Source organism: Penicillium bovifimosum (assembly GCF_028826915.1).
Source record: "Penicillium bovifimosum strain IBT 22155 chromosome Unknown utg000004l_segment0_segment0, whole genome shotgun sequence".
Classification (NCBI taxonomy): Eukaryota; Fungi; Ascomycota; class Eurotiomycetes; order Eurotiales; family Aspergillaceae; genus Penicillium; species Penicillium bovifimosum.
This window is the reverse complement of record NW_026622713.1, coordinates 752143-775988: the sequence shown is the minus strand read 5'-3', so window position 1 is coordinate 775988 and position 23846 is coordinate 752143. Positions and strand designations below refer to the sequence as shown.

Below are 23846 nucleotides of genomic sequence, written 5' to 3'. Positions count from 1 at the left end.
TTTGGATGCGATGCAGGTACTATGCAGATAAAAAAGGTACCTCTCATTCACTTTGCCAAGTCTGTCCTACGCAGTATTTCATTTCGAGATAGTTAGGTAGTCGACAGATAATACACCCAAGTCATACATGAAGTCCAAGTAACATAAATACCATAATCTACTTCCCAACATCCTCGACAACAGCACTAGGCTTCTCATCCCCTTCCCACTCCAGCCGAGCGCCCTTCTGCTGCGCCAGCACCTCCTGTCCCTGCGCAACGTGGTTGGCACCGCCGAACAATGTATCGATCTCCTCAAGAGGGACCTGCTTAGTCTCCGGAATAAAGAACCAAACGAAAATTGCAAGCAAGAAGTTGATACCGGCGAACATGTAAAAAGCGTAGAATCCCTCGTTGTCGAGGAAGATAGGGAAGAATTGCTGGACGATGGCGTTGGCCACGTTCTGTGTCTGCGATGCCATGCCCACGGCCTGGGCGCGCACATTCATTGAGAAGATCTCAGATGTCCAGATCCATACTGTTGCGCCCCAGGATGGTTTATCTAGGAGAATATGTTAGTCCCTTCATAAGAGCCTAGACGATAGAGGGGGAAACCGACAGAAGAAAATGAACAAGAATAACAAGAACACGATCGATATTCCCACAGGTTCAGACTTGGACCCGTTGGCTAGTGAAGGTGTCTCTGTCTCAACGGCCGAGACAATAATCATACAGAGACCCATACCGATACCACCGACGACCAGAAGGAACTTCCGTCCGAACCGGTCGATGATCCAGACCGCGTTCAGGGTAAACAGAATCCCGAATGTGGCGTTTAGAGCGTTGATTAGCGCAATCTGGCTGTCGCTGGTAAACACTTTCTGGTAGATCTTGGTGGAGTAAGAGTTGAGCGAGCCTTGTCCGGTAATCTGTTGTCCGGCGTTGATAACCAGGGCTAGGCCCATGCGCTTGCGCAGAGACTTGTCTTTCCAGAGAGCAGAGTAGTTGCTGGAGATTGCTTCCTTTTCGTATTCGATTGCTTCACGGATCTCCAGTAGCTCTTGCTCGACTTCTTCAACGGTATCACGGACTTTCAGTAGAGCTTCGCGGGCTTTCTCGATGTTGTTGTTTTTCTTGATGAACCTAATAATGTTCAGCGTTGGTTAGGGCTTACGGGAATCGACTGGTGGACTGGGGGACCGACCAACGGGGACTGCCGGGGATGGTAGGCAAGAGAGCAAGAATCAGTGTAGGAACCATGAGCTGGAAAATAACAACCAGCTTCCAATCCCACTCGCCCAGCTGGGGAACATTCTTGGTGCAAGCAAAATTGATCCAGAAGCAGATAAATGATCCAACGGAGTAAAACATCTGCCAGAAGGTCATGATCTTCCCGCGGATTTCGGGCGGAGCCAGTTCACCAATGTAAATGGGACCAGCAGCTGCGTGGTGAACTCGATTAGTTCATGTATCGACATTGGATCAAACGTGTATGAACTCACTCAACGCAACACCCTGGCCAATACCAATGATACATCTACCTGCCAGGAAGCAAGCGAGATTATGGTGAGGAGAGAAGGTCTGCATAAAAGTCGCAATCATGACCAACACGCACCCAATGCCCATTCCATACTTGCGGCCTAGGTAGTCTGCACACGGCCCGCCCAGGAAAAACCCGCCGAAGATGGCGCCGACTGTATATGCTGTGTTAATTGAACCAATTGTCGCTGCGTCGGGGTTGTTCATCCATGATAGCCAGTTTTTGGATCCCTGGACGGAATTGAAGACTGATGCATCGTATCCGTAGAGGACCATACATGATGCTGCTACGAGAGAGATGTACCTAGAGACTTGGGTTAGTGTAGGATTGTTGTAATGGAGGGCTGGGTACTAACCAATTGTACGCTCTTTTGCGGGTCATAGAGAATATCATGGTGAAGGAAGGGGTCAACCTCTCTGAGGTTGGAGGCTTCTAATTGAGTCCAGATTGATAGCGCTACACTTCTTCGATCACGAAGCGGGCAATGACAGATAACCAGTGGCCCTCGGGTTATTGCAATGATCGAAGATCAGCTACATTCCGGGGGAGGTATTCGAATGTGCGGAGAAGGCGACTATATAGGAACTCTTGCTGGATCCCTGCCCAGCCTAAACCTTTGAAGGAGAAAACGCTACGGGGTAGATCGGATCATTCCCAAAACAACAAGCTTCGGACATCCGAGCAACGTTCGGCATGTTAATGAAGAACAGCATTGTCTCCATGATTGCTGAGTGGTGGGGTGTCCGGAGTCAGCATCACATGGCAGTGTGGTTTCTCCTGTTCAATGCTCTCATAGGTTTGAGTTAACCTAACATGGACATGTCGGACGTGGGGAAGTGGCGGTCCGGGGATCGGGAATAGTTGTGGAGGTCGATTCCGGGGTGATGAAGTGAGATTCCACGAATCGGTAAGCCGGTGTGACAAGGGTGTTAGGAGAAAGTCTAGTCCACCAATGGGGTAAATGGTGAGGGGGATCATGATATTAACGGAGGCAAGAATTGAATAGACGAGATATAATGCCATTTTCAAGTAGATAGAGCTGAGTCGGATCAGATTGAAGATGTAGATCAAAGATTATAAGGCATGTGACAATTACTCCTACTCTATGCCACTTTCATCAACGACGGGTTAGACCATCATCGGGATCATCCGATGCCGATGCCGCTTAATGGTTCAAGCGACTCGCTGGAACAAGTGGAATCATTGGTATCGATATGATGAAGTCAGAAGGGGGAGAAAAGAGCTGGGAATGAGTCTTGAGAGAGGTAGCGAAGTCAGGTAGAGGGAAGGTGGTGAGAAAGAACATGTTGACGATGTCGGTAGGTCTAGACTGGACCAATAGATGGCTTTCCATCACGTGAACTAGGGCCCAGACTGAAATCTACTCAGCGAGCCTGAGGCTGAGAATCCCCAAAGCAGCAGCTCAGGTAAATGTATGCCCAAGTTAAAGATCCCAGCTGATGAACTATGCTCCTGATAAAAGCACAAGCTGCTCGAACAGATTTTTCATACACTAACAATCCCATTCCTGAGAGATCTATTTCCCAAAGACACAAATACAAATCCCAAAGCACAACCTTTCACTTACTGTGTACTATATCCATCACGTGCTCTCGTGATTTCCGCGCGTGAGCGCAGCTGCGCGGGCAGTTCCACAGCTCGAACAGACCCAAGCTCCAATCTTCTTTGAACATATTTCTTTTTCTTCTAGATTATAATGGGACACCCCAACTATATGAACCACCACTGTTCCCACTGATTCAACCAAAGCGCTGATTCCATTCTACCTTGCAATGCCACCCCGCAAATCGACGAAAAAGCAGACGCGACTCGCCTTTGCGCCCTCAGCAACTCCACCTGCGGGCGATGCAAGCCCTGATCAGAGTAATAGCTACGCTAGACTTAAATACGACGACCCAAGTCTGGGCTCATATCGTTCCCCGAAGCTTCGCAAAAGCAAAACGGAGACATCACCCGCGAAGAAACGTTCGAAGGTTCCCTCAGTGCCACCAGATAACCTCGAAGAGGTAGATGATCTTCCGGACCCGAAGGAATTGTATTTGAAGAAACCGCGGCGATCATCACGGTCCTCAAAAAAGGATATTGAGAACACAAATGCATTGGATCCGAAGGTGGATCCACCGCGCAAAACATTGAAACGAAAGGCCGCAAGCTCGCCGATTGTCTCTAGCGATTCGGATGAACCGATAGCCTCTTCAGCTGTCAAGCGAAGCAGGCCTACCCCCGGTGGCGATTCCTCCAGCACACCCGTAGTACTCAGTGATGACGATGACGATGACGATGATGATGAGGCAGTGGCTCCTTCGACTGCTAGGAGGCGCAGGGCTGCAAGATCAGCAGCAGTCCTTAATAACGATGACGACGATGATGACTCGGAGGGTCCGTTGCCTTCCTCGCCTATAAAAAGGCTCCGACGTGGACAGGAGAAAGAAGCTCCCCAAACTCCGCATACGCCACGTCAAATATCTCAACAAGCCAGACTCGATATCGAGGAGGATTTGGAGGACCTCCAGGACTCAGGTATGGAAATATCAGCATGCTAGGCTCGTTTGACAATACTGATCACTCGCGCATAGTCGTCAAGAAAAGTCGCACTCGCGGCCGACTTGCCGAATCTGCCCGAGACAGAAGAATGAAGCACCTAGAAGCCCTGCGGCGCCGACGAGCCGGCTTAAAAGAGGAAGACCAAGCGGAAGAGGAAGATGAAGAGGAAGAAGAAGACGAAAGCGAATACGACTCCGACGTGCAGGAGATCGCGCAACCGAATGCTAAACCCAATACCCCAAGTTTCTGGCACAATCGCAACGAAGACAGCGACGTAGAATCAGCCGTCGATCCCAACGAAGACCTCGATCGCTACGAGGATGACTTCGTCCTCGAAGACGAAACGAACGACCTCGGCGTTCCAACAGAAGAAATCCCCTTCGAGTTCACCCGCCACGCATACAAACAGCCAAAAGAATACTTCCGCGACGTCATCGGGTGGATGGTCCAGAACAAGCTGAATCCCGCCTTCCCCCGCTCCGACGCCATGTACGAAATGGCATTCATGAAACTAGAAGACGAAGTCAAAGGTCGCGCCGGCTCCCAGCTAATCTCCTCTGTCTGGACGCCCGCCTTCATCTACGCCCTCCAGGCCAGACCACATATGGATATCTATCCCTTCACGACGGAAGAGGATATTCCATGCGCTGCATGCAGACGCTCTAAACACCCGGCTTCTAGTGATATGAGGCTGCGCGGGAAGGCGTATTCGCTGCAGACTCTGGAGCCGTTGGAAGATGAGAATGACAGTGACGATAGCGATAGCGACGGCGATCAAAACAAGGAATCAGCTGGCAATGTCGATGGAGAAGACCGTGATCGGGATGGTCATGTTCTTCCGCCAGAGAATTACATGTTTTTCTTGGGGAGGTAGGTTTTCCCTTTCTCTTTAATTTTCATTTCCCGCGTCGCTCTTCTTCTAACAAATCCTTTTCTTCCAGCCAATGCAAGGCGCGAGCAGCACTCGCTCACACGCTCACGCACTGGCGCTATCATCTCAACGAATGGGTCATTGATTACCTTGAGCGAACGGGACATATGGATGACGATGAGATCCTGCGCCGGAATAATCTGAGCATCAAGCGGAGGACGAGGAATGCTAATGATGTTCTGGATAGTATGACTGCTGCTGGGGAGGTTGATAGGCTTTGGCGGGACTTTCATATCAATCTTAAGTCTGCAAGAGAGAAAGAGGTATGTTTTATTTACTTTGCTGTTTATATGGTTTGGGCTATGCTAATAGTCTGTCGGTTTTAGTCTATCCATGGATGAATGGGCTTGTTGTTACTGTTTCTCTTGTCTGGTGTCTGGGATGGAGTTCATCTATGAACCTCGCGCTGGTGGATTGGTGACGGCCCAGAGGGAAGCGTGGAAGAACATTAATCCCCGCTCAACAATGATAATCTTTCCATATGCTAACTTGTGCAGGCTGGCGAAATCCAGCCGGAGTAGACATATCCATGAATGCGTCCGCCGCGATAAAGCTTCCCAACTTGTAGTGAGGAAGTACGACATGGAATTCTGCTACAAATGTATGCAATGGTTTCATACAAAGCACCGATGGCAAGAACACTGTGAGAAACACTTGCAATCTTGGGGGAGGCTCCATTGCGAAGTCATCATTTACCGTTATACTGTCATTCGACCGGGTCATTGTAGGCGGTAGCAGAATCGAGATAGGTAGCCGGTATAGAGTTAATCCGGCCGGTATTCTATCACTACTTACCGCCTTCTATGTCCTGCTCCCCCTCCGCTATCTCCTATCTCCGCTCCTTCTCCAGCTCTATTCAAAAAGGCGCAACTCAATTTGGTTATGAGTGTTAATTGCGGTTAATCCGATGGATTTGGATAACCTCATGAGATTGCACTGATCTTAGTAGCAATAATTAAGTAACTAGCAAGAAGTACCTGATCTATAACTACACGAACCTATACATTCCTAACTCCTGCGCTTCAACTTATTCCGTACCCTACTTCCTAACAGCAACGCCTAGCAAAGCTTCCGCATTTCCATGCGCAAATTTCTCCAAATCCTCCCCGCTTATCAATCCACTCTCCTTCACCCTTTCAAAGAACTTCTCTCCCGTCCGATTATCCGAAAACGGATAATCAACAGAATAAAGCACCCTTTCAATCCTCGTCGTCCTCAACAAACAAGCCAAAGGCGCAAGATCAAACATGCCACTAGTCGTAATCCAAAGGTTCTCATCCCAAACCTCTGCAAACCCCCTTTTCAACCCCCACCGCCCAGCAACCCTAATAATTCTCTCCAGCTGAAACGGCAACATCTCACCCATATGTCCCAGCACAATCTTCAACTTCGGAAACTCATCAAACAACCCACTCGCATAAAGCCGCAGCATATGGACCGCCGTCTCAGAATGCCACCCCCACCCATAAGCACTCATTGCCACAGCGACCTCCTGCCCATAATTGCCCTTATAATGCTCCACCATCTCCTCAGTCGCCCACGCAGGATGGATATACAACGGCACACCTAGCTCCTGTGCCTTCCCGAAAACACACCGGAACTCCACCCCGTCGTAGAATCGCCCCTCGATGTGGTTATCCAAAAGAGCGCCCATAAACCCGTGCTCCGCCACGCACCGCTCCAGCTCTGCTGCTGCGGCTTCCGGATCACCCATCGGTAGCAGTGCGAAGCCAGCGAACCGTGAGGGGTTCCTTGCTATCGCGGATGCGAGCCTGTTGTTCGTCTTTGTGCATACCGCCGGGCTATAGGTTCCTGGTACGTGGGAGAGGACCTGGATGGCGACGTTGCCAGCGTCCATGTCGTCGAGTCTTTCGTTTGAGAGGGATTCGAGCTTTTGGATGGTTGGGGTTGGGAAGGCGGCGAAGGGGTCGGAGGGTGCTAAGGCGCGGACGGCCGGGGAGATGTAGTGCTCTTCGAGGGTTATGAATTGCATTGTGGATGGTGGTTTTAGTTTTGGTTTTGGTTTTGCTTAACGGTGGATGGTGTAGTGGTGAGGCTGGCTAATTTTTATATGCTATATATACGTGTGTAGTATGCGTACTCGGGCTCGGGCTTAATTCTTAACTCCTGGGTTTGGGACCTAAATCCGAAATCGTATATCACGGGGAGGTCACGCCCATTCATTGCCACACACCTTTTACCATCCATGGACGACTCAATTCAACAGTTCCGCAACCGCATCCTGGATCAAATTCAAGAAGTCTTGTTCGAGTTGCCTGAAGACGATGTCACCGGAACGATGCGAATACTGGGTGATACCTCAAATAGGATTCTTGATCCGAACAATTATCTAGAATCGATACGTCCATATGCCTTGGAGGTGCAGAATAGCCTCTGTGCGCGCCACAGGAATAACACGACTCGTTTGCTTGCAATCACGATTCACCCCGACAAGCATTCCTATTTTGTTGTCGACCTTAACAATGCCAACTATGACTACCAAACCGCTCACGAATGCAAGTCACTGGTACCGGTCTATGTCCTCCGCTTATCATCGAAAAGAAAACCCACGATCCATCGACAAAGACCGCTGGATGCAGTAATCGCAGAGACTCTTCGGAAGCTGCACAATGACCATGGCCAGGACCCCCTCCCTTTGTTTGACAATCACTATGACAAGAATCGTTATTACGGCAATCCACGGAGCCTCCAGCATTGATCTTCGCATATCCATGCTTGCAGCTTTCACAATGATACCCCTTTCATACTTTGAATACCCGAGTTACTTTCAGCTACCAGCTATCAAGTACTGCGTAGTTACTGGCCCAAGATGGCTAGGACTACAGCCGAAAAGACAATCAAACCATCCTTTTCATTACTTAGACATGACATGAAGAGCAGAGAAAGGAAGAAGGTGTATAGAGAAACAGGAAGAAATGATTGGGTTGTACAAATACATGCATGCATAAGCTGCCGGAGCCAGAATGTCAGAAAGCATGAAAGATGCGGGGAGATAGGGAAAAAAAGTGGGTGAAAAGAAGAAACACAAGAGATATAAAAGACATCCAAACGAGTCAAGACCAGACTGGGAACTGGCAAAGACCAATTGTTTTTCCGTGTCTGTCAGTGACGTCCTGTTGAGATCTGGCCAAAGATTGGTGACTGGCACAGCCCAGTCGATATATGCTTCAGCCGTGCTGTTTCCAATACATCGAGTCTCGCAGTTGACAATCGAGTCGCCGGATTCTTTGCGATCTTTGTGCTTTCCGATGTGGTATTAATTTACAGAGTGGGCTGAGCCGCCTTCTCGCCTTCGACGCCGGGGGTGAGCATCTGCAAGGAGTCATAATCAGTAAATAGCACACAAGAAAAAGGCCTCAGTGGAAAATAGCGATGATGGATCTGTGAACAAGTAATGTCCTCCCGAGCGAATACCCGAGGCAGTGTACACGGTGGCAATATGCAACACGAATCAGGATTCCAGCGGACGTGTTACAGCCCAATTACAGCCCAATAGAACCGAGAACAAGAGAAAAAAGAAAAAAAGACAAGAACATACCTCGTTAGCTCCCTTAATCATTCCCTGCTCGCGCTCCATCTGGATGTACTGCTCCTCCTCGGCATAGGCCAGAGCGAATGGCACACCGAGCAAGAAAGCACTGGTGCTGATAACCCACAAAGACTTCCCGCTGAAGGACAGGGTAGCCTTGGTAAGGTTTGTGAGAGAGGAGACGGTGTTTGAGAGGTTGCGGCGGGCAGAGGGAGGAATCATGTCTTTCAGGGCGGTGATACGCTCGTAAAGAGTCTCCTCAATCTCGACATCCTCATCATCGGAAATCTCGGATTCTGTTTTCACCAATGGCCTTTGTCAGATACGTGGTTCTTCGTAAGTGCAGTGTGTCCAGTTCTCGGGTTCGCGTGTTGCAGTGACCGCGAGGATGACGACAGTGAAAAGGGATGAACGGGATGGAGCACGGTATATGGCATTGAAGCAGATATTCGTGCAATTGACGGCGCGATGTGTGGTCCGTTGGGATGTGGATGTCCGGGGTTCGATACTAACCGGTGTCTGAGTAGTCGTCCTCGTCGTCGGAGCCGACCAGGAGGGCGTCGTTCTTGGTGGCAGTGGGCTTCTCGGAGAAGTGCTCGTCTTCGACCTCAGTGAGCTTGACCATTTTGGCGGTTATAGATGGGGATAAGGAAGGGTATTTAGTTAAAGGTGATGGGTTGGATGATGGGAGGTTGCTCAGTTGTTTCGCTCCGACTTTTTTGCCGAAAAGCGGCGAGGGAGCTTGGACCCACCGGCAACGATGTCATCTGTTTGAGATGAGATGAATACGGAGTAAAGACAGATCTACCGGTATAAGCCTATTGAAAAAGAAATGTGTATTGAAAGAGAGGTGTATTCTACAAAGTCGAAATTGGCCATGGTCTATAATTACAGATCATCCTCTTAGATGCAACCCTCTATGACCTTCAGTTCCGACACGTTCACGCCGACCCAGAGCCACAGCACAATCTATTTACCTCCGACCAAGCTGCCACCGGGAAATGCGTTCTTGCATCTCCTCCCAGGGGAAAGACCGGAGCTTGTAGCCTTCCAGCTCACCCTCCTGCAGCACAACCGTAGGCTTACCAGTGCCCTGGCCCTTATTGTGGACCTGGCCACCGAAGACCTGGCGAGCAACACGACGGAGATCCTCAACGGTAAGGCGCTCGATCTGCTCGCACATCTCCCGGACACTGACCTTGCGGCCATGGACTTGCACCTGGCGTCCAAGATCCTCAAGCTCAACCATCCGAGATTCCAGGTTCATGAGCAGCGATGAACGAAGCTGGTTCTTCGCACGGTTGACTTCCTGCGCTTGCAATGCGCTGTAGCCGGTGTCCAAGGTCAGGGACTGCAGTTCACGGCACATAACCTCGAGCATCTCTGCTACCCGGGTCGGGCTGCAAGATGAAGAAATTCCGAAGATTCCGCTATCCGTGTAGCTGTGGTTGAAAGCAATGCAGCTCTCGACCCAACCGTGTTGGTTCAACACGTTAGTGTAGAGTCGCGAGTACATACCCTTGCCGGGACCACCAGCCGAGAATGAACCACCGCCACCGAGGAGTGTCTGGAGGGTAGCGAGAGCGTAGATATCGGGCGAGGAGATGGGGAGAGCCTCGAATGCAAGGTGGATGTGGCTCAGGCGGGGAAGCATGGGGCTTGCTGGAGGAGGAATCGGGGGGAGGGCAGTGAAGCCACCCGTGTAGTGAGCAGGTTGGCGAAGGTCTAGAGTGGATGGATTGAGCAAGGAGGAGGGGAGAGGCTCGACCGGGGAATGACCCTTGGCAGAGAGATTCTTAAGGAAAGGAAGCTTCGACAAGAGCGACGATTGTGTTTTGGGGGTAGCAGCCGGGCTGCTGATTGTTGATGAGGGTGTGAACGAGGGGACGGTCGGCACCTGGCCTTCGTGAGCGGCCTCTGGGTCATCAGACAATGTGGTTTCGACCCCACTGCCCGAAAGTACAGGGCCCTTGGTCTTGCCGAGATCTTTGGGCTTCATGTCGCCAAAGTACTGCTCTGTGAGCCGAACAGCCTCCGCATGAGGAACTCCGGCAAATGCAACCACCATCCGGTCTGGGTTGTAAAATAGCTCCCTGTAACGCTCCACAACTGCCTTATTGATTTCACCTAATCGTTCCTCCGGGCACAACAGTGGGTTTCCAAGGGTGTTGTCCCGGTATGCGGTCATGTGCACCAACTCTGGCAGAATGAGTTCCGGCTTCGCCCAGATCTCGCCGATCTCATACTCTGCCGTGGCAAGCTGTTGGAGAACCTCCTCTTCGGTGATGAGGGGGTCACGAATAGTCTCTGCGAGCAGCCCAATTGTGGTAGGAACGGCCGAATTGAAACTGGCAGATTGGTACATCAGTGACTCCCTAGATGAAGCGCACTGGATGTTGCCGCCGAGGGATTCGAGAACCTCAAGCATTTCGTCGCCGCTGCGCGCCTTGGTGGACTTGAATGCTAGGCGGTCCATAATATGGCTGACTCCGCGGAGGCTAGCATCTTCGTAACGGGATCCGGCATCGACGTAGACACCGACACCAGAGAAGGGACCCGGTAATGATTCTGTAGCAACGCGAACTCCATTGGGGAGTGTGGTGATTTGTTCTAACTCGGCAGGGTCCTGTGAAAATCAGACGGACCGTTAGATGATTGTACGCTGCATTGCAGAATACAGTGTTTCTTACCTTAGCCGACTCATTGACGGTAGAGAAGCTTCTTGACACGGCGCGAGGAGCTCGTGTCAGTGGCTTCACAGACTCCACGGCCCGCAATGCTGTGCGGCGCATGATGTTTGATTCTGTACAAATGTAACAGCCTGATTAAAAATCAGGATTTATTGGTGCACCGAATGTTTCCGGAGGAGATGATGTAGCCTGGTCTGATAGTCGGCGAAGAATCGTAATGGTCCTAGGTTGATCCGAAAAATGCTTAGCTAATCGGCTTTTCACTCAGAACGCAACCAAGTACCTTTACGAAACAGAAATACATATTGTCAGGGGAATTTTATTATTGGGAATATCACGGGATTCGAGAAGGCCGTCTCATATGTAATGTCCTGTCTTTGTTCGCGTCTGGATGCAGCCTTGAGTTCTCCGAGGACCACTCACCATGACCTAAACTTCTGAATGCCTCGAATGTCCGTGCAAATCCATGGAAGTGAAGCCCTTGGATGTAATTTAGAGGAAGTAATGGATATGTATCTTCCATTTTATCTATCCACTAGAAGATTAAAATACAGCTAAGGGTGCTCCGAAGCCCAATTCCTGTACCAATCAAGACATCCCGCGTTGGCAACACTCGCACCAATCTTGATGTTGAGCCCACACAGGATCTGCTTGACGGCATTCTCGACCTTCTTGCCATTGGAAGTGATAGGAATCTCAGGGCAAGCATCAATAATGCCAGGGACATGACGTGGACTCAGCTCCTTCCGAATAGTGGCCTGAATGCGAGTTGCAAGATCCGGCGGCATAGAAGTCTCATTGCCAGCAAGCTTGACAAACAGAACCACCGTCTCATCCGTGTCAATTCCGTCTCTTCTCCGACCAATACAAAGTGAATCTTCGACTTCCTCGGCGAAATGCTTGAGAAGAATATTGTAGATCTCGGCACTTCCAAATCGCACTCCGGAGGGCTTGAGTACGCCATCGCTGCGGCCGAGCATGACCACGCCTCCGGTCTGAGGGTTCAAGCGCACGTAGTCACCGTGGTGCCAGACTGTGGGACCGAACACGTCAAAGTAGCTCTTTCGGTACTTCTCAAGGCCTGTTGGTCCCGGAGGCCAAAACATGACTGGTTGGGCTGGGAAGGGTGTAACGCAGACAAGATCGCCGGGTTCGCCTGTTTCACTGATGTCCTTGCCAGCGTAGTCGAACACTGAGACGTCCATGCCCAAAGACCGACATTGGATTTCTCCCTTGTAGACTGGAAGAATAGGGCAACCGGAGGCGAAGAGAGAGAGAATGTCAGTGCCACCGGTGATGGAACCAAGTATGATGTCTTCATGAATCGAGGAATAGACGTATTCGAACGTTGAGGGTGCCAGTGGAGACCCAGTGCTAAAGATGGCTCTGAGGGTCTTCAGGGACACTGGTCTGTTGACGTGCTTGCGCGGGTTCAAAGCGGCTTGTTCAAGGAGTGAAAGATATTTGGCAGATGTGCCGAAATGCGTAATCTGCAGTTCATCAATCAATCGCGGCATTGCCATCTCTCCCTTACCACCTTCGAGATCGAAAGGTCGGAAGGGTGAGCCATCGTACAAGACGATTGTTGCTCCACTGGCTAGGCCCGATACCAGCCAGTGCCACATCATCCAGGTCGTCGTTGTGAAGTAGAACAAACGATCACCTGGTCGAATGTCGCAATGAAGAAGATGTTCTTTCTTGTGTTGTAGCAATGTGCCCAAAGACCCGTGTACTATAGGCTTGGGAGCTCCCGTTGTACCGGATGAGTACAGGATATAGACAGGGTGCTCTGGGCTTAAGCTTGCAAATTCCAGTGGCGCCTGAGAGTCCTTGACCTCGGCGATAAAGTCACGGTAGGCCTTCGCCTTTCCATTTGCAGGTCGAAGAGAGTCGATGTCGACCTCAAGTTCTCGGATGGTGGGAAGGGACACCAAAAGCTCAAGGTCCGGCAATTCAGAGACAATCTCGGACACCTTGGCATGTGAGCTATGCACCTTGCCATTGTAGAAGGAGCCGTTGTCTGCGAAGAGAACCTTAGGTTGAATCTGCTTCAACCGCTCCAATACTGCGTGCACACCAGTGTCAGGAGAAACACCGGTCCAGTAGGCACCGATTGAGGCTGCGGCCAGCATCGCCACAACAGTGTTAGCATGGTTGCCCACAAAACCGGCCACACGGTCATCGGTCTTCAGGCCTGCTTCTTTCAGGGCGTTTGCGCACAGTCGAACTCTCTCTCGCAGGTCTTTCCATGAAATGGACTCGCGGGTGACTTCAGTGGCGCCAATCACTGCTATCGAATCTTCATCCGGCGAAGTCGCGGGGTAGAGAAGATTCTCGGCGAAGTTCAGTGTGCTGCCTTCGAAGAACGAAGGTCTAGGAAACAGCACATCTTTTGTGCCAAGGACCTATTTTCATGTTAAAATCGGATGTTTCTTGGTGTCTGGCAAATCTGCGCTTCAATGCCGAATAGAATATTACTCACCTGCTTGTATGGCTGGTGGGAATTGATTTTGGTGTAATGCCAGATTTCCTCCCAGAATTGGGCTGGCTCAGAGACACTCCATTTCCACAGAGCATTGTAATCACTCAAGGATAGGGCATATTTCTTGTTCACTTTGGTCATAAAATCATAGATCAGGGTCGTTTCAGGAGCGGAGGGCCGCCAGAGCTCCTTCGCCTCTGGGTCGATACTTTCGTCGATGTGAGGCATTGTCAAAGCCGCAAGAAGGGTCAATTGAAGGACCAAGGAATAGACTATAGTCTCTGCGGACTATGATTGAAGTCTGTTCAACGTCCCACTATAAGCTCAGACAAAGTGGCGATAGGCGTCTCAACAATCCTTGATGCAATGCTTGATAGTACAGGGGTCCAAGCTTGACAAGTCTCAAGTAAAAGCGAGTCACACAATTCTCCCCCAGGGATGGCGGGGCGGGAATGATCGGGTACTGGTTGCCGATCTCCGCGGTTACGGGGGAAGAGCGAGAATTCAGCGGGTAGGTGGAGAGTACTTCGTAGTGATATATACGAGAGTGTGTCCTTATTTGAAGGTTAAAACTGCCGAAGATCACCGATATGCATGGAATTTTGACACTCAAAACCATTCCTCTTCCGATCTAGTTCCTTGGTATCTTCTTCGAGTAAATTCGAGTCCGATTGAGCCCCTGGGCCTGACGGAGAGATCCATGGAACTTCGGAGGTATCTGAGTCTAGGTCTACGCAGTAGTACATTCACTCACGCTGAGCTTAAAGAAGCATCGGGTGATATAAAGGATAGATTCTTTGCATCTTATGAAGCTGTTCACCTTTTTCGTCTGTCTTATCCTATCTCAATGAGAGTATATACCCGGGTGCTGTACAAGATGACAAGATGTGACCTTCAACAGGCGGATGCCGGTTCTAACCCTAAATAGCCTTCTCATCTATTCAAGGTAGAGTAGACCATTTAACGAGGTAAAGAACGAGCCAGATCCTGTGTTAGTTGACGTATCTTGGTATATGCCTGAGGCATACAGCCCGTTTTCATTCTCCATTCAAGGTTTTCATCGTCGACTTCATGTCACATTTGGATGTGACAGAAGCCGACATCTCCATAATTGTGGACCGGGGGAAAATCCGGGAAGTCTCTTAAGTTGCACAAGATCACCAATGGATAATTCCCCTGTTTTGGTGTGACATCCGTAGACATAAAATTGTGTCGATCGAAGCAAACATCCAAAACTTCAGGGGCAAATCTCTCGGGACTGGACCCGGTGGAATCGGCCTGAGCTTTTGAGGGTCCTCGGGCCCGAATTTTAGTGCGTTTGAAAAATACAATTGGTATCACACTAGTAATAATACTTTATTGGTAATATAGCCAGCCACTCACACACACTTACCATCTGTATTGCACTCGTATCTCTGGTCAATACCAGGAGGCCATTGCATGATCCGTTCTAGCTGAGAAACACGGAGGTCTCATTTACCTTCTCAGACTCTCCTTCTTTTCCAACCAGACTCATTTTGTACTTCATCATTTCCTGTTCGTGCGGTGCAACGCGGAGTTGATTCCCTCGTCATTAGAACGTAGGGCTCTTCGCCCCTTCGTGATTCTTGCCCCCTCATTCCACGTGCACACAATTTTCCAAGCCACCCCCCGGAGTATTCGGATCCCGCTTACTTCGATCATATCAAGCGGTACGTATCGATCTGTGATACTCATGAGTGACTTGCAGTTCCCGGCTCCGGTTGTGTTGGGAACAAGCCATTGCTCAGAGAGTTCCACTGGTACCTGGTCCAGAACGATAAACTAATTGGCTGCGGATTCCAGATCGAACACATCGCCTGTGGCTATCAACTCCGCCGAAGAGCATCGACTTTTGATAAAAGACTCAGCCCACGGTACATCGAACCGTACCTACCTCCTCCCTCGGTAGTGCCTCCCTCAATCGTCGATCCGGACGCGTTCAACCCGACGCGCCCTTCGATCCGGACGGGAAAGAGAGAAAGACTTGATCCGAAACCTTGCGCTGTTTCCTTCTGCGATGCCTCGTCGATTCAGCAGCAACTCCTCCAACGACACCTCTACAAACCCACCGTCCTTTTCACCTTCGGGAAAGGGCGGTATCTCCATCAAGGCCCCCACGGTCAAGTCCAATCGTCTGTCTCAATTATTCTCGGGCTCGCCAAAGTCTAAACCCGATATTGTACAGTCTGGGAACCTCCAACCTAACGCTTCTTCTCCGCCGATAAGTTCGGCCTCACTGTCCTTACCGACGATCTCTCTATCAACAGCCACTGCGGATAATCAGAACATGGACGAGATGTCTACAACTCTCTTCCAACCTCCGTCTCCGGAGGAAGCTCGTCGCTTGGCTAAACAGCATGCCCAGTTTGGACCGATCGGTCATCCCAGCCACCGATACTCCAGTCGGCACCCTGGTGGTGTCTTCCCGGAGCCGGTGATGGACGAGCCGCCGTATTATTACCTTCTCACCACTTATATCAGTTATTTAATCTTAATTGCTTTCGGTCATGTCCGTGATTTCTTTGGCAAGCGGTTCCGCGAGGAGAACTACCGCCACCTCAAGCCTCGCAATGGCTACGGCGCTCTCAACAATGACTTCGACAACTTCTATGTGCGTCGTCTGAAGTTGCGTATCAACGACTGCTTCGAGCGCCCCGTCACCGGTGTTCCTGGCCGAACCATCACTCTCATCGATCGGGCCACGGATGATCACAACCAGCACTTCTATCTGACCGGCACCACTACCGATACCCTGAATCTGAGCTCGTACAATTACCTGGGTTTCGCTCAGTCCGAGGGCCCCTGTGCTGACCTTGCGGAAGAAACCATCAAGAAGTACGGAATCACAGCGCCTAGTACCCGGGCGGAGTCTGGCACTCAAGATCTTCACGTTGAGGTCGAGGAGTTGATCGCCAGGTTCGTCGGCAAAGAGGATTCCATGGTTTTCTCCATGGGCTTTGGCACCAACGCAACCATCTTCCCCGCATTGGTCTCGAAGGGTTGTCTCTTGATCTCCGATGAACTGAACCACGCCTCCATCCGATTCGGTGCGCGTCTCTCCGGTGCCTCCATCTCCATGTTCAAGCACAATGACATGAAGGACTTGGAATTGAGACTTCGCGAAGCTATCTCTCAAGGACAGCCCCGCACCCACCGCCCCTGGAAGAAGATCCTGGTCGTGGTCGAGGGTCTCTACTCGATGGAGGGTTCTATGTGCAACCTGCCTGGTCTTGTGCAGTTGAAGCGCCGTTACAAGTTCAATCTGTTTGTCGATGAGGCCCATTCCATTGGTGCCATTGGTCCTAAGGGGCGCGGTGTTTGTGACTACTTCAGCATCGACACTTCCGAAGTGGACATCCTGATGGGCACCCTTACAAAGTCCTTCGGTGCCAATGGTGGCTACATTGCGGCTGATAAGGTGATGATCGATCAACTCCGTGCCGCCAACCCCGGTGTCTTCTACGGAGAGTCTCCCGCTCCTGCTGTGCTGTCCCAGATTTCTTCCGCTCTCCGCATCATCAACGGTGAGCTCGTTCCCGGTCAGGGCGAAGAGCGATTGCAGCGTTTGGCTTTCAATTCTCGATACCTCCGTCTGGGATTGAAGCGACTTGGCTTTATAGTGTACGGCCACGATGATTCGCCAATCATCCCGGTTCTCCTATTCAACCCGGCCAAAATGCCTGCATTCTCGCACGAGATGCTCCGACGCAAGATCTCCGTCGTGGTTGTTGGTTATCCGGCTACTCCGCTGGTTTCGTCCCGTGCTCGCTTCTGTGTCTCCGCTGCCCACACCAAGGACGACCTTGACCGTGTGTTGACTGCTTGTGATGAGATCGGCAACGTCCTCCAGTTGAAGTTCTCCACCGGTATTGCAGGCGGCGCACTGCCTGCCGCCGAGCAGCCAGCACCTCCCCCCGAGATGGAGAAGGACTGGCGCCTCAAGCGCTCGGACAATATCACTCCTCCCCGCTGGCGCATTGAAGATGTGATCCGCCGCGGAGTCCAGGATGTCAAGTACCCTTTGTACTAGTGCTAGATTGGCTTTCTTTCGCCCGCCGGTTGACAAGCTGCTGTCTTGGCTTCACTTGGCTTCGAGACGAATCTTCGGTCCGAGAGTTTTCCACAAGCGCGGTTGGTGCTGGTCACGCCGTGCCGGGTCTTGATTCTGTGTTCCCTTTGCCCCTTGTTCTGTGTTGATGATATGTTCGTGTTATCCTGTTGGACTGGAGCTTTGTCCTACAGCACATGCATAGCCAGGGCTAGCAAGGAAAGGGGGAAACTTGGAACCAAGCAGAAGAAACCAACACGGTCATGAGATATTCGAACAAGCAACGAATGAATATGCCCCGTTTCCTATGATCCAACTCTTGCTTCCTGGTTCTTGCATCCATGCAGTTTCCATTTCCATGTTACTTTCTTCGTCGGTTCTTGACTATTACACCTAAAATATTGCTTAATACTGTCCGACCCTCCTCGCTTCTGTACACTATAATTACATAGACCCTGATGTACAAGATGTGTCCTTCCCATCGGGGCAAGGGCTGGCCGTCTCGTTTATTTTGTTGCTCATATATACTCGCTTATTATGACCAGCCTGGCTATTCTGGGTCCCTACCCATCCCAGGACAGAAGGGCCAACTTCATCCCGTCTTACTATCGAGATGATCGTCACTTGGTTGCTATTTGCCTTTGCCCGGGCATGAACATGAGTTATGAATGAGAAATAAAACCATATACTAGGTATTGTGTATAACCTAGGTAGGTAGCTCTCTGTATTCTAAGGCCACCCACGGTTCCGGCCCTAATAGATGGATCTATATATCTTTCACGTGTCGACCACTAAGTCTTCAACTCCCCTGCCCTAATTGCCACCTCCTCACTCCCGAGGCCTATGTACTACTAGGTGCTAGGTAGGTAGTTATCCAATGTCACAAAAAGAGAATATATGTATGATACATGAATTGACTCGACATCAAAATCAAAATAATGTGAGTACACAACTATCACGTGCATTCACGTGCCCAGGAGAAAAAGACAAAAGGAAAAAAGAAGTGCCCCCTCTCGGGTTTGAACCGAGGACCTCATCATTACGAGTGATGCGCACTACCACTGTGCTAAAAGGGCGACTTGATGTGATATCCGGGACAATAAAGGATTATTATGGATACTTCAAATGATCACATCGAGAATTCATTTACTGTGTACACCTTCATACCCTTCTTAGTTAACCAACCATGAAGTCCCAGCTACTACATGTATGTACCTAGTACCTAGGGAAAAAGCCACAGTCCCGTAAATGTAATTGGTAATTTCTATCATGCTGAGCTTTTACGACTTTTTTTATCAGAGGAAATACATCAAGTCCAGATCGAAACGAAGATATAACCAATTCCATGATGGGAGGTATTACCTCGCCCACTGGCTAGTTATAAGCCCAGAAGAGATATAAAAAGAAAGGGAAACATTTGGGGAAATCGGAATAGGGATAGACGTATGCAAGACGCCTGTCAGCCCCCCAAAATAACAAAAAAACAGAGGGATATCATTAGGATCACCAAAGACCCAGACATGTCGCAAAAGAGGGAGGAAAATGGCAGATGGAATAAAGGGGAAGAGAAAAAGGAAGATAGCCAAAAAAAAATAACAGAAACAAAACCATAAGACTCGTTTACTCGATAAGTCGTCAAAAAGGGAACTTGTGTTCCCTACCAGGATTGCAAGGCTTACTCTTCCTTCAGACTGCCGACTAGGTTGCGGAGCACGTCCATGATAACGGCTTCGTCCTTTGGTTCGCCGCCTGGGAATGAGCTTTCCTTTGCATCGCCCAACACGCGTGCACGCGCACTCCGAAGAACCTCCCGGATGTAGTTCTTGTCTTCGTAGTCTTCCATCAGCACAGCCTCGAAGTCATCGATGGCCTTGTTTGCTCGGTCATTGAACGAGGACTCGGGTGGTGGTCCTGGGGCAGGACTTTGCTGAACAGGATGCTGCTGTTGTTGATGGTGAGATTGCGCCGGAAGGCCAGATGGTTGGTGGTGCTGTTGCTGTTGCTGATGCTGCGGCTGGTGTTGGTGGGGTAGCGGATGGTGTTGCTGGGGGGTATGTGACAGCTGCCGCGGCTGGGACTGCGCCGGCGGCTGATTCTGGTGTTGGAATTGAACCCCGCCAGATGGAGGAGGGTAAGGCCGTGGCTGCTGGTTGGTGTGTGGGGGTTGGGAGGAGGGTGGTTTTTGTTGTGCGTAGGGAGAATGTTGCGGAGGTGGCCGATGGGGAGGCATCGGGGTCTGCAGCTGTTGCTGCTGATTGGCCTGCGGAGTAGGTGCGGATGCGTAGGGTGAAGTGTAGGTTGATGGGACGGTCGCCGCAAATGCAGCTGGAAGGTTGTTGCGGAGTTGGCTTGGGATAGGGAAAGATGCAGGGACAGGTGGTGCTGGTGCCGGTGCCGGGACCGGTGCTGCCGCCGGTGTTGGAGCTGGCGCAGGTGCGGATGCAGGTGGGGGTGCAACCACCGGCGCAGGCGTTGATGCAGGTGTTGCTGCAGGCGTTGGTGCGGGAGACGGAATCGGAGCAGACACTGGGGCAGAAGTAGGCGCCGGCGCAGGTGCTGGTGCTGCTGGTGCTGCTGCCGGTGTCGATACCGGAGGCTGGGCCGGAGCAGGAGCAGGAGGAGGAGGAGCAGGAGCCTGCACGGGAGGAGCAGGGGGAGCGGTTGGTGTGGGAACATGGGCCTTAGGTGGAGGTTGTTGGTAGATATTAGACTGTGGTGGAGGTCCTCCCACCGTAACAGAGGCCGGGAAAGGTGCAGGCGGAATAGAAGGGAATTGGAAATGCTGTGGTGGGTTTGGCACAGGCGGCGGGCCCTGAGGGGGCGCATAAGAGTGGGACATCTGAGGCATATACTGCTGAGGAGCAGGCGTAGGAGGGTGGGAAGGTTGAGGCGGCGGCGAAGGGCGCCGTTTCTTTTCCTTCTCAACCGACGCACCAGGAATAAGCTGCCAGGACCATCCCTTGCCGTCTCGTTCGGCGTGCATGAACAGATGACCGTTGCCATTCAAGTTATGCCGTACACTAGACGTCCACCCCTCAGTCTCGCACTTGAAGCGGAAGTACGGATACTTCAGTTTCAGCGCACGGTAGATCTGCTTCAGTGTCATTGGCGTTTCAGCTTCGGTCAGAGCATCGAAGATGAGAACGGCGTAGTTGTACGGGGGCTTCGCCAGATCCTCAGGCGAATATGCACTCTCCGGAGGATAATTAGGTGAAGGCGACCGTGATGGCTTGCGCTTCTTGACTGGAGGTGGTTTGACATATTCTTGTGGTGCCTCTGCTGACATCTGGCCACCTTCTGTCGAGGGGAGAGGGGAATCCATGAGTGTGCCATCGGGTTTCTTCCTCTTGGTGTACTTCCGCTTCTCGGCTGGTCTGTTCGCGTTATTCGTCGGTGACTCTGGTACGACGGATTCCTTGGCAACGGTCTTCCCAGCTTTGGGCACCTTGAGAGGCGGTGGTGTGACCCCTCCATTGGCCTCGCGCTTGGCGGCATTCTTCTGCTCCCGGGCAAGCTCAGCTCGCTCCCGTTTGGACATGATGCCATCCTTGGGAGGACGTCCAGGTCCGCGTCGCCGGGCCGGCTGGGAACTATCATCGCCAGGCTCGATGGAATCCATTGCCTGTGATGATCTGGGATCCTTTGTCTTGAGAATGAGTTTCTTCGACGGTTCCCTGCTCTCGCCACTCTCACTTCCATTTCTCTCAGATTCATCAATCTCCTCCTCGACCTCGATTGAGGGACGAGCGTCTTTTTCTTTCTCCTCTTCGGCCTCCTTCTCCTCCGCTAACTTCTCTTCCCGGTCGGCTCCTGTTTCTCCAATGGGGACGTCTGGTAGCAAGAAGCGAATGCGCACGCCTCCAATTTGGATATAGTCGCCACTGTGTAACGGGCGGACTTGCCCTGGTGATAGCCAGTCAGCTCCGATGAAAGCTCCGTTGCGACCCATTACTTCCATCTCGAACAAGTTGCGATCAAAGTTGTATGAGATCCGGACATGCCTCCGGGAGATCCCTCGATGTCCTGCGGCACTGCCGTCGACCGTCGTTGGGGGATGAATGGGAATTGTGGGACAAGAGTCGGGAGATGGGAGCAAAGCAAGTGCGTCAACAGGCTTTGCGTCTCCATTTCCTTCCTGCAAAGATTGCATTGCGAGGGCATTGTAATCGGTGGTCGATTGTAGCTGAGCCGGGTTTGCATGCAGGGGCATGACGGCATCATCAAAGGAAGATTTCGATGATCGTCGGCTCATGTTCAGATTGTTCGGAAGATGTGGAGGCACATCGGGATCAAAGCCCATGATACCTCCACGATCACTGACAACACTACCCATCATCGCCGCACTTTCCTCCCGCTTCATGCGATTCGGTGTATGGGATGTATTTCCTCCACTTGAACTCTTCGCTCGGGAGCTTCGCACGGCCTGCCGGTACTGGAACTCTCGGTGATGGGCGGCGCGGGCAGCGCGCACGTCTCGCCCTAGGATGAATGAGTAGGTATTAACATAAAAATGACCATCATCAAACTCCAACTTGGCGAATGCTTGGATCTTGGGTTCCGATCCAGCAATTGACGCCGCCCCATCGGGGTAGCCAAACGCTGACAGGTCGGCATTTTGTGAAAGAAAGGCAGCTGTGAGTAGCTCGTTTTGCTGGAGCGCTTCCAACGCATTTTTCGGGGCGGAAGAAAAATCCAAGGCCGGGAGGAGAGAGGGCTGGTCCGTATTCAATTTCGGATTCACGGGATCGGACAAGCTTCCCATGGCATCGGCCGAATTAAATCCCGTGTTGCTCATATCCTGGGCGGAGTTCGCACCCATGAGCTCGTCACCTAGCGCCTTCCCGTTCAGCAAGTCCTGAATCTCGCGAGATATTGAGGCCGGACCTTGCTGTAAGCTTGGGTCGATGGGCGTGGGGTTCTGAGCGGCCATGTCGAAAGGCCGGGAAAGTGATTCGTCCATTTTGGTGTCCATGTGCATATCCTGGTTCTCGCCCTGTTGTGAAGGTTGTATCGTGGTAGGGGTAGAGTTCGGCGCAGGTTGATTTCCTAGCAGTTGAGCTAGGAGTGCGCTTGCAGCATTTTGAGTATTTGCATCTTGTTGGTTTTGCGCTGAAAAGTCACGACTGTCTGAGCGTTCGGTCTTGATTGCGACGTCCGGGGCGTGCATCCCATCTGAAGGTGACGGGGCAGAATTATTCTGCATGGCGCGGATTGCGGAGTCGTCTCGAGGATTGGAAGGGGTGTGGCCTTTGGTGAGCAGCCATAGTCGTACATAGGGCTATCGGGGCCTGGATCAGGCGGTCGATGGCCCACGGCTGGCGCAGTCATGGTCTGCGACGACATGACAGGCTGGTGCTGGGAAGAGAGAAAGGTGAAGTTCCAATCAGAAGGAAGTTCTCAACTTTGGGCCGGGCGGTGAGCGATGGCCGAGTTGGTCGCTGCAGGTGGCCGTAGTCACCGCTGACTAGTTCATATTTTTCCTCTTTCCTGGCTTGGAGGTTTGGGGATCTTTCGTCACCTTCTTCTGAGTACTATGTTGGATTGTTTCACTGGAATTGAGTCGAGGAGGGGTCCAAGAGAGTTTCCGCCTGGAAAGAAAAGCGCCGACGATCCTCTCCGGGACGAATTTTCTTTCCCGCCCCGCCCAAATCCATATTCTCTCCGACTCGATCCACTTATGGGACTGGCTGCTCACCGATTTTGTTGGTAGATAGAGGGGAGTCTAGATCTATGCTTGTTACTTGGATGTACTAGGCCCATTGACCTCTAATTACTCTCTTGAAGGCCTTATAACATCACTGGTATACCTCGGTTTACGCAGTAGTTAACGGAGTAGTCTATCGTAAGCTTAGTGGAGCCAACCCCCCTCTCCGTGATATTCGGTGGCTTATCTCCACTAGAAGATGGGATTGGAATTCTTGCCCGAGATGAGGGGAAACTGTCTGCCATATACTATGCATATATTTGAATGCAGTATTCTTCCTAAACAATAACAATCCCTTATATGAAGGACACATGCAAGGGAGACATTTCCTGTGGGG

At 51.2% G+C, this 23846-nt stretch overlaps 9 protein-coding genes across 9 annotated transcripts; 3 read left to right on the top strand and 6 right to left on the bottom strand.

The window, feature by feature from the left end:
- Positions 1-157: 157 nt before the first annotated feature.
- N7515_004583 (putative MFS sugar transporter) lies at positions 158-1911 on the bottom strand (the record flags this gene model as incomplete). The annotated part of the gene is made up of 5 exons (XM_056665327.1): positions 158-540; positions 598-1121; positions 1183-1420; positions 1481-1821; positions 1874-1911. 5 exons carry the CDS (start codon positions 1909-1911, stop codon positions 158-160), a joined length of 1524 nt encoding a protein of 507 aa, XP_056522277.1.
- A 1400-nt stretch (positions 1912-3311) lies between these two features.
- N7515_004582 (uncharacterized protein) lies at positions 3312-5340 on the top strand (the record flags this gene model as incomplete). The annotated part of the gene is made up of 3 exons (XM_056665326.1): positions 3312-4059; positions 4116-4953; positions 5025-5340. The coding sequence occupies 3 exons, from the start codon at positions 3312-3314 to the stop codon at positions 5338-5340; spliced, it is 1902 nt and encodes a 633-aa protein (XP_056522276.1).
- A 713-nt stretch (positions 5341-6053) lies between these two features.
- N7515_004581 (amidohydrolase family protein) lies at positions 6054-7007 on the bottom strand (the record flags this gene model as incomplete). The annotated part of the gene is made up of 1 exon (XM_056665325.1): positions 6054-7007. The coding sequence occupies one exon, from the start codon at positions 7005-7007 to the stop codon at positions 6054-6056; it is 954 nt and encodes a 317-aa protein (XP_056522275.1).
- Positions 7008-7220: 213 nt separating this feature from the next.
- On the top strand, positions 7221-7733 carry N7515_004580 (uncharacterized protein; the record flags this gene model as incomplete). The annotated part of the gene is made up of 1 exon (XM_056665324.1): positions 7221-7733. One exon carries the CDS (start codon positions 7221-7223, stop codon positions 7731-7733), a length of 513 nt encoding a protein of 170 aa, XP_056522274.1.
- Positions 7734-8296: 563 nt separating this feature from the next.
- Positions 8297-9189, bottom strand: N7515_004579 (mitochondrial import receptor subunit TOM22; the record flags this gene model as incomplete). The annotated part of the gene is made up of 3 exons (XM_056665323.1): positions 8297-8347; positions 8574-8860; positions 9078-9189. 3 exons carry the CDS (start codon positions 9187-9189, stop codon positions 8297-8299), a joined length of 450 nt encoding a protein of 149 aa, XP_056522273.1.
- Positions 9190-9537: 348 nt separating this feature from the next.
- Positions 9538-11356, bottom strand: N7515_004578 (mitochondrial-processing protease subunit alpha; the record flags this gene model as incomplete). The annotated part of the gene is made up of 2 exons (XM_056665322.1): positions 9538-11190; positions 11255-11356. The coding sequence occupies 2 exons, from the start codon at positions 11354-11356 to the stop codon at positions 9538-9540; spliced, it is 1755 nt and encodes a 584-aa protein (XP_056522272.1).
- Positions 11357-11808: 452 nt separating this feature from the next.
- Positions 11809-13964, bottom strand: N7515_004577 (acetoacetate--CoA ligase family protein; the record flags this gene model as incomplete). Its single annotated transcript, XM_056665321.1, has 2 exons — positions 11809-13659; positions 13737-13964. 2 exons carry the CDS (start codon positions 13962-13964, stop codon positions 11809-11811), a joined length of 2079 nt encoding a protein of 692 aa, XP_056522271.1.
- A 1810-nt stretch (positions 13965-15774) lies between these two features.
- lcb2 (putative serine palmitoyltransferase 2) lies at positions 15775-17787 on the top strand (the record flags this gene model as incomplete). Its single annotated transcript, XM_056665320.1, has 1 exon — positions 15775-17787. The coding sequence occupies one exon, from the start codon at positions 15775-15777 to the stop codon at positions 17785-17787; it is 2013 nt and encodes a 670-aa protein (XP_056522270.1).
- Positions 17788-19480: 1693 nt separating this feature from the next.
- On the bottom strand, positions 19481-23148 carry N7515_004575 (forkhead domain protein; the record flags this gene model as incomplete). Its single annotated transcript, XM_056665319.1, is given in 2 exon segments — positions 19481-22977; positions 22989-23148. The coding sequence occupies 2 exon segments, from the start codon at positions 23146-23148 to the stop codon at positions 19481-19483; spliced, it is 3657 nt and encodes a 1218-aa protein (XP_056522269.1).
- Positions 23149-23846: the final 698 nt, after the last annotated feature.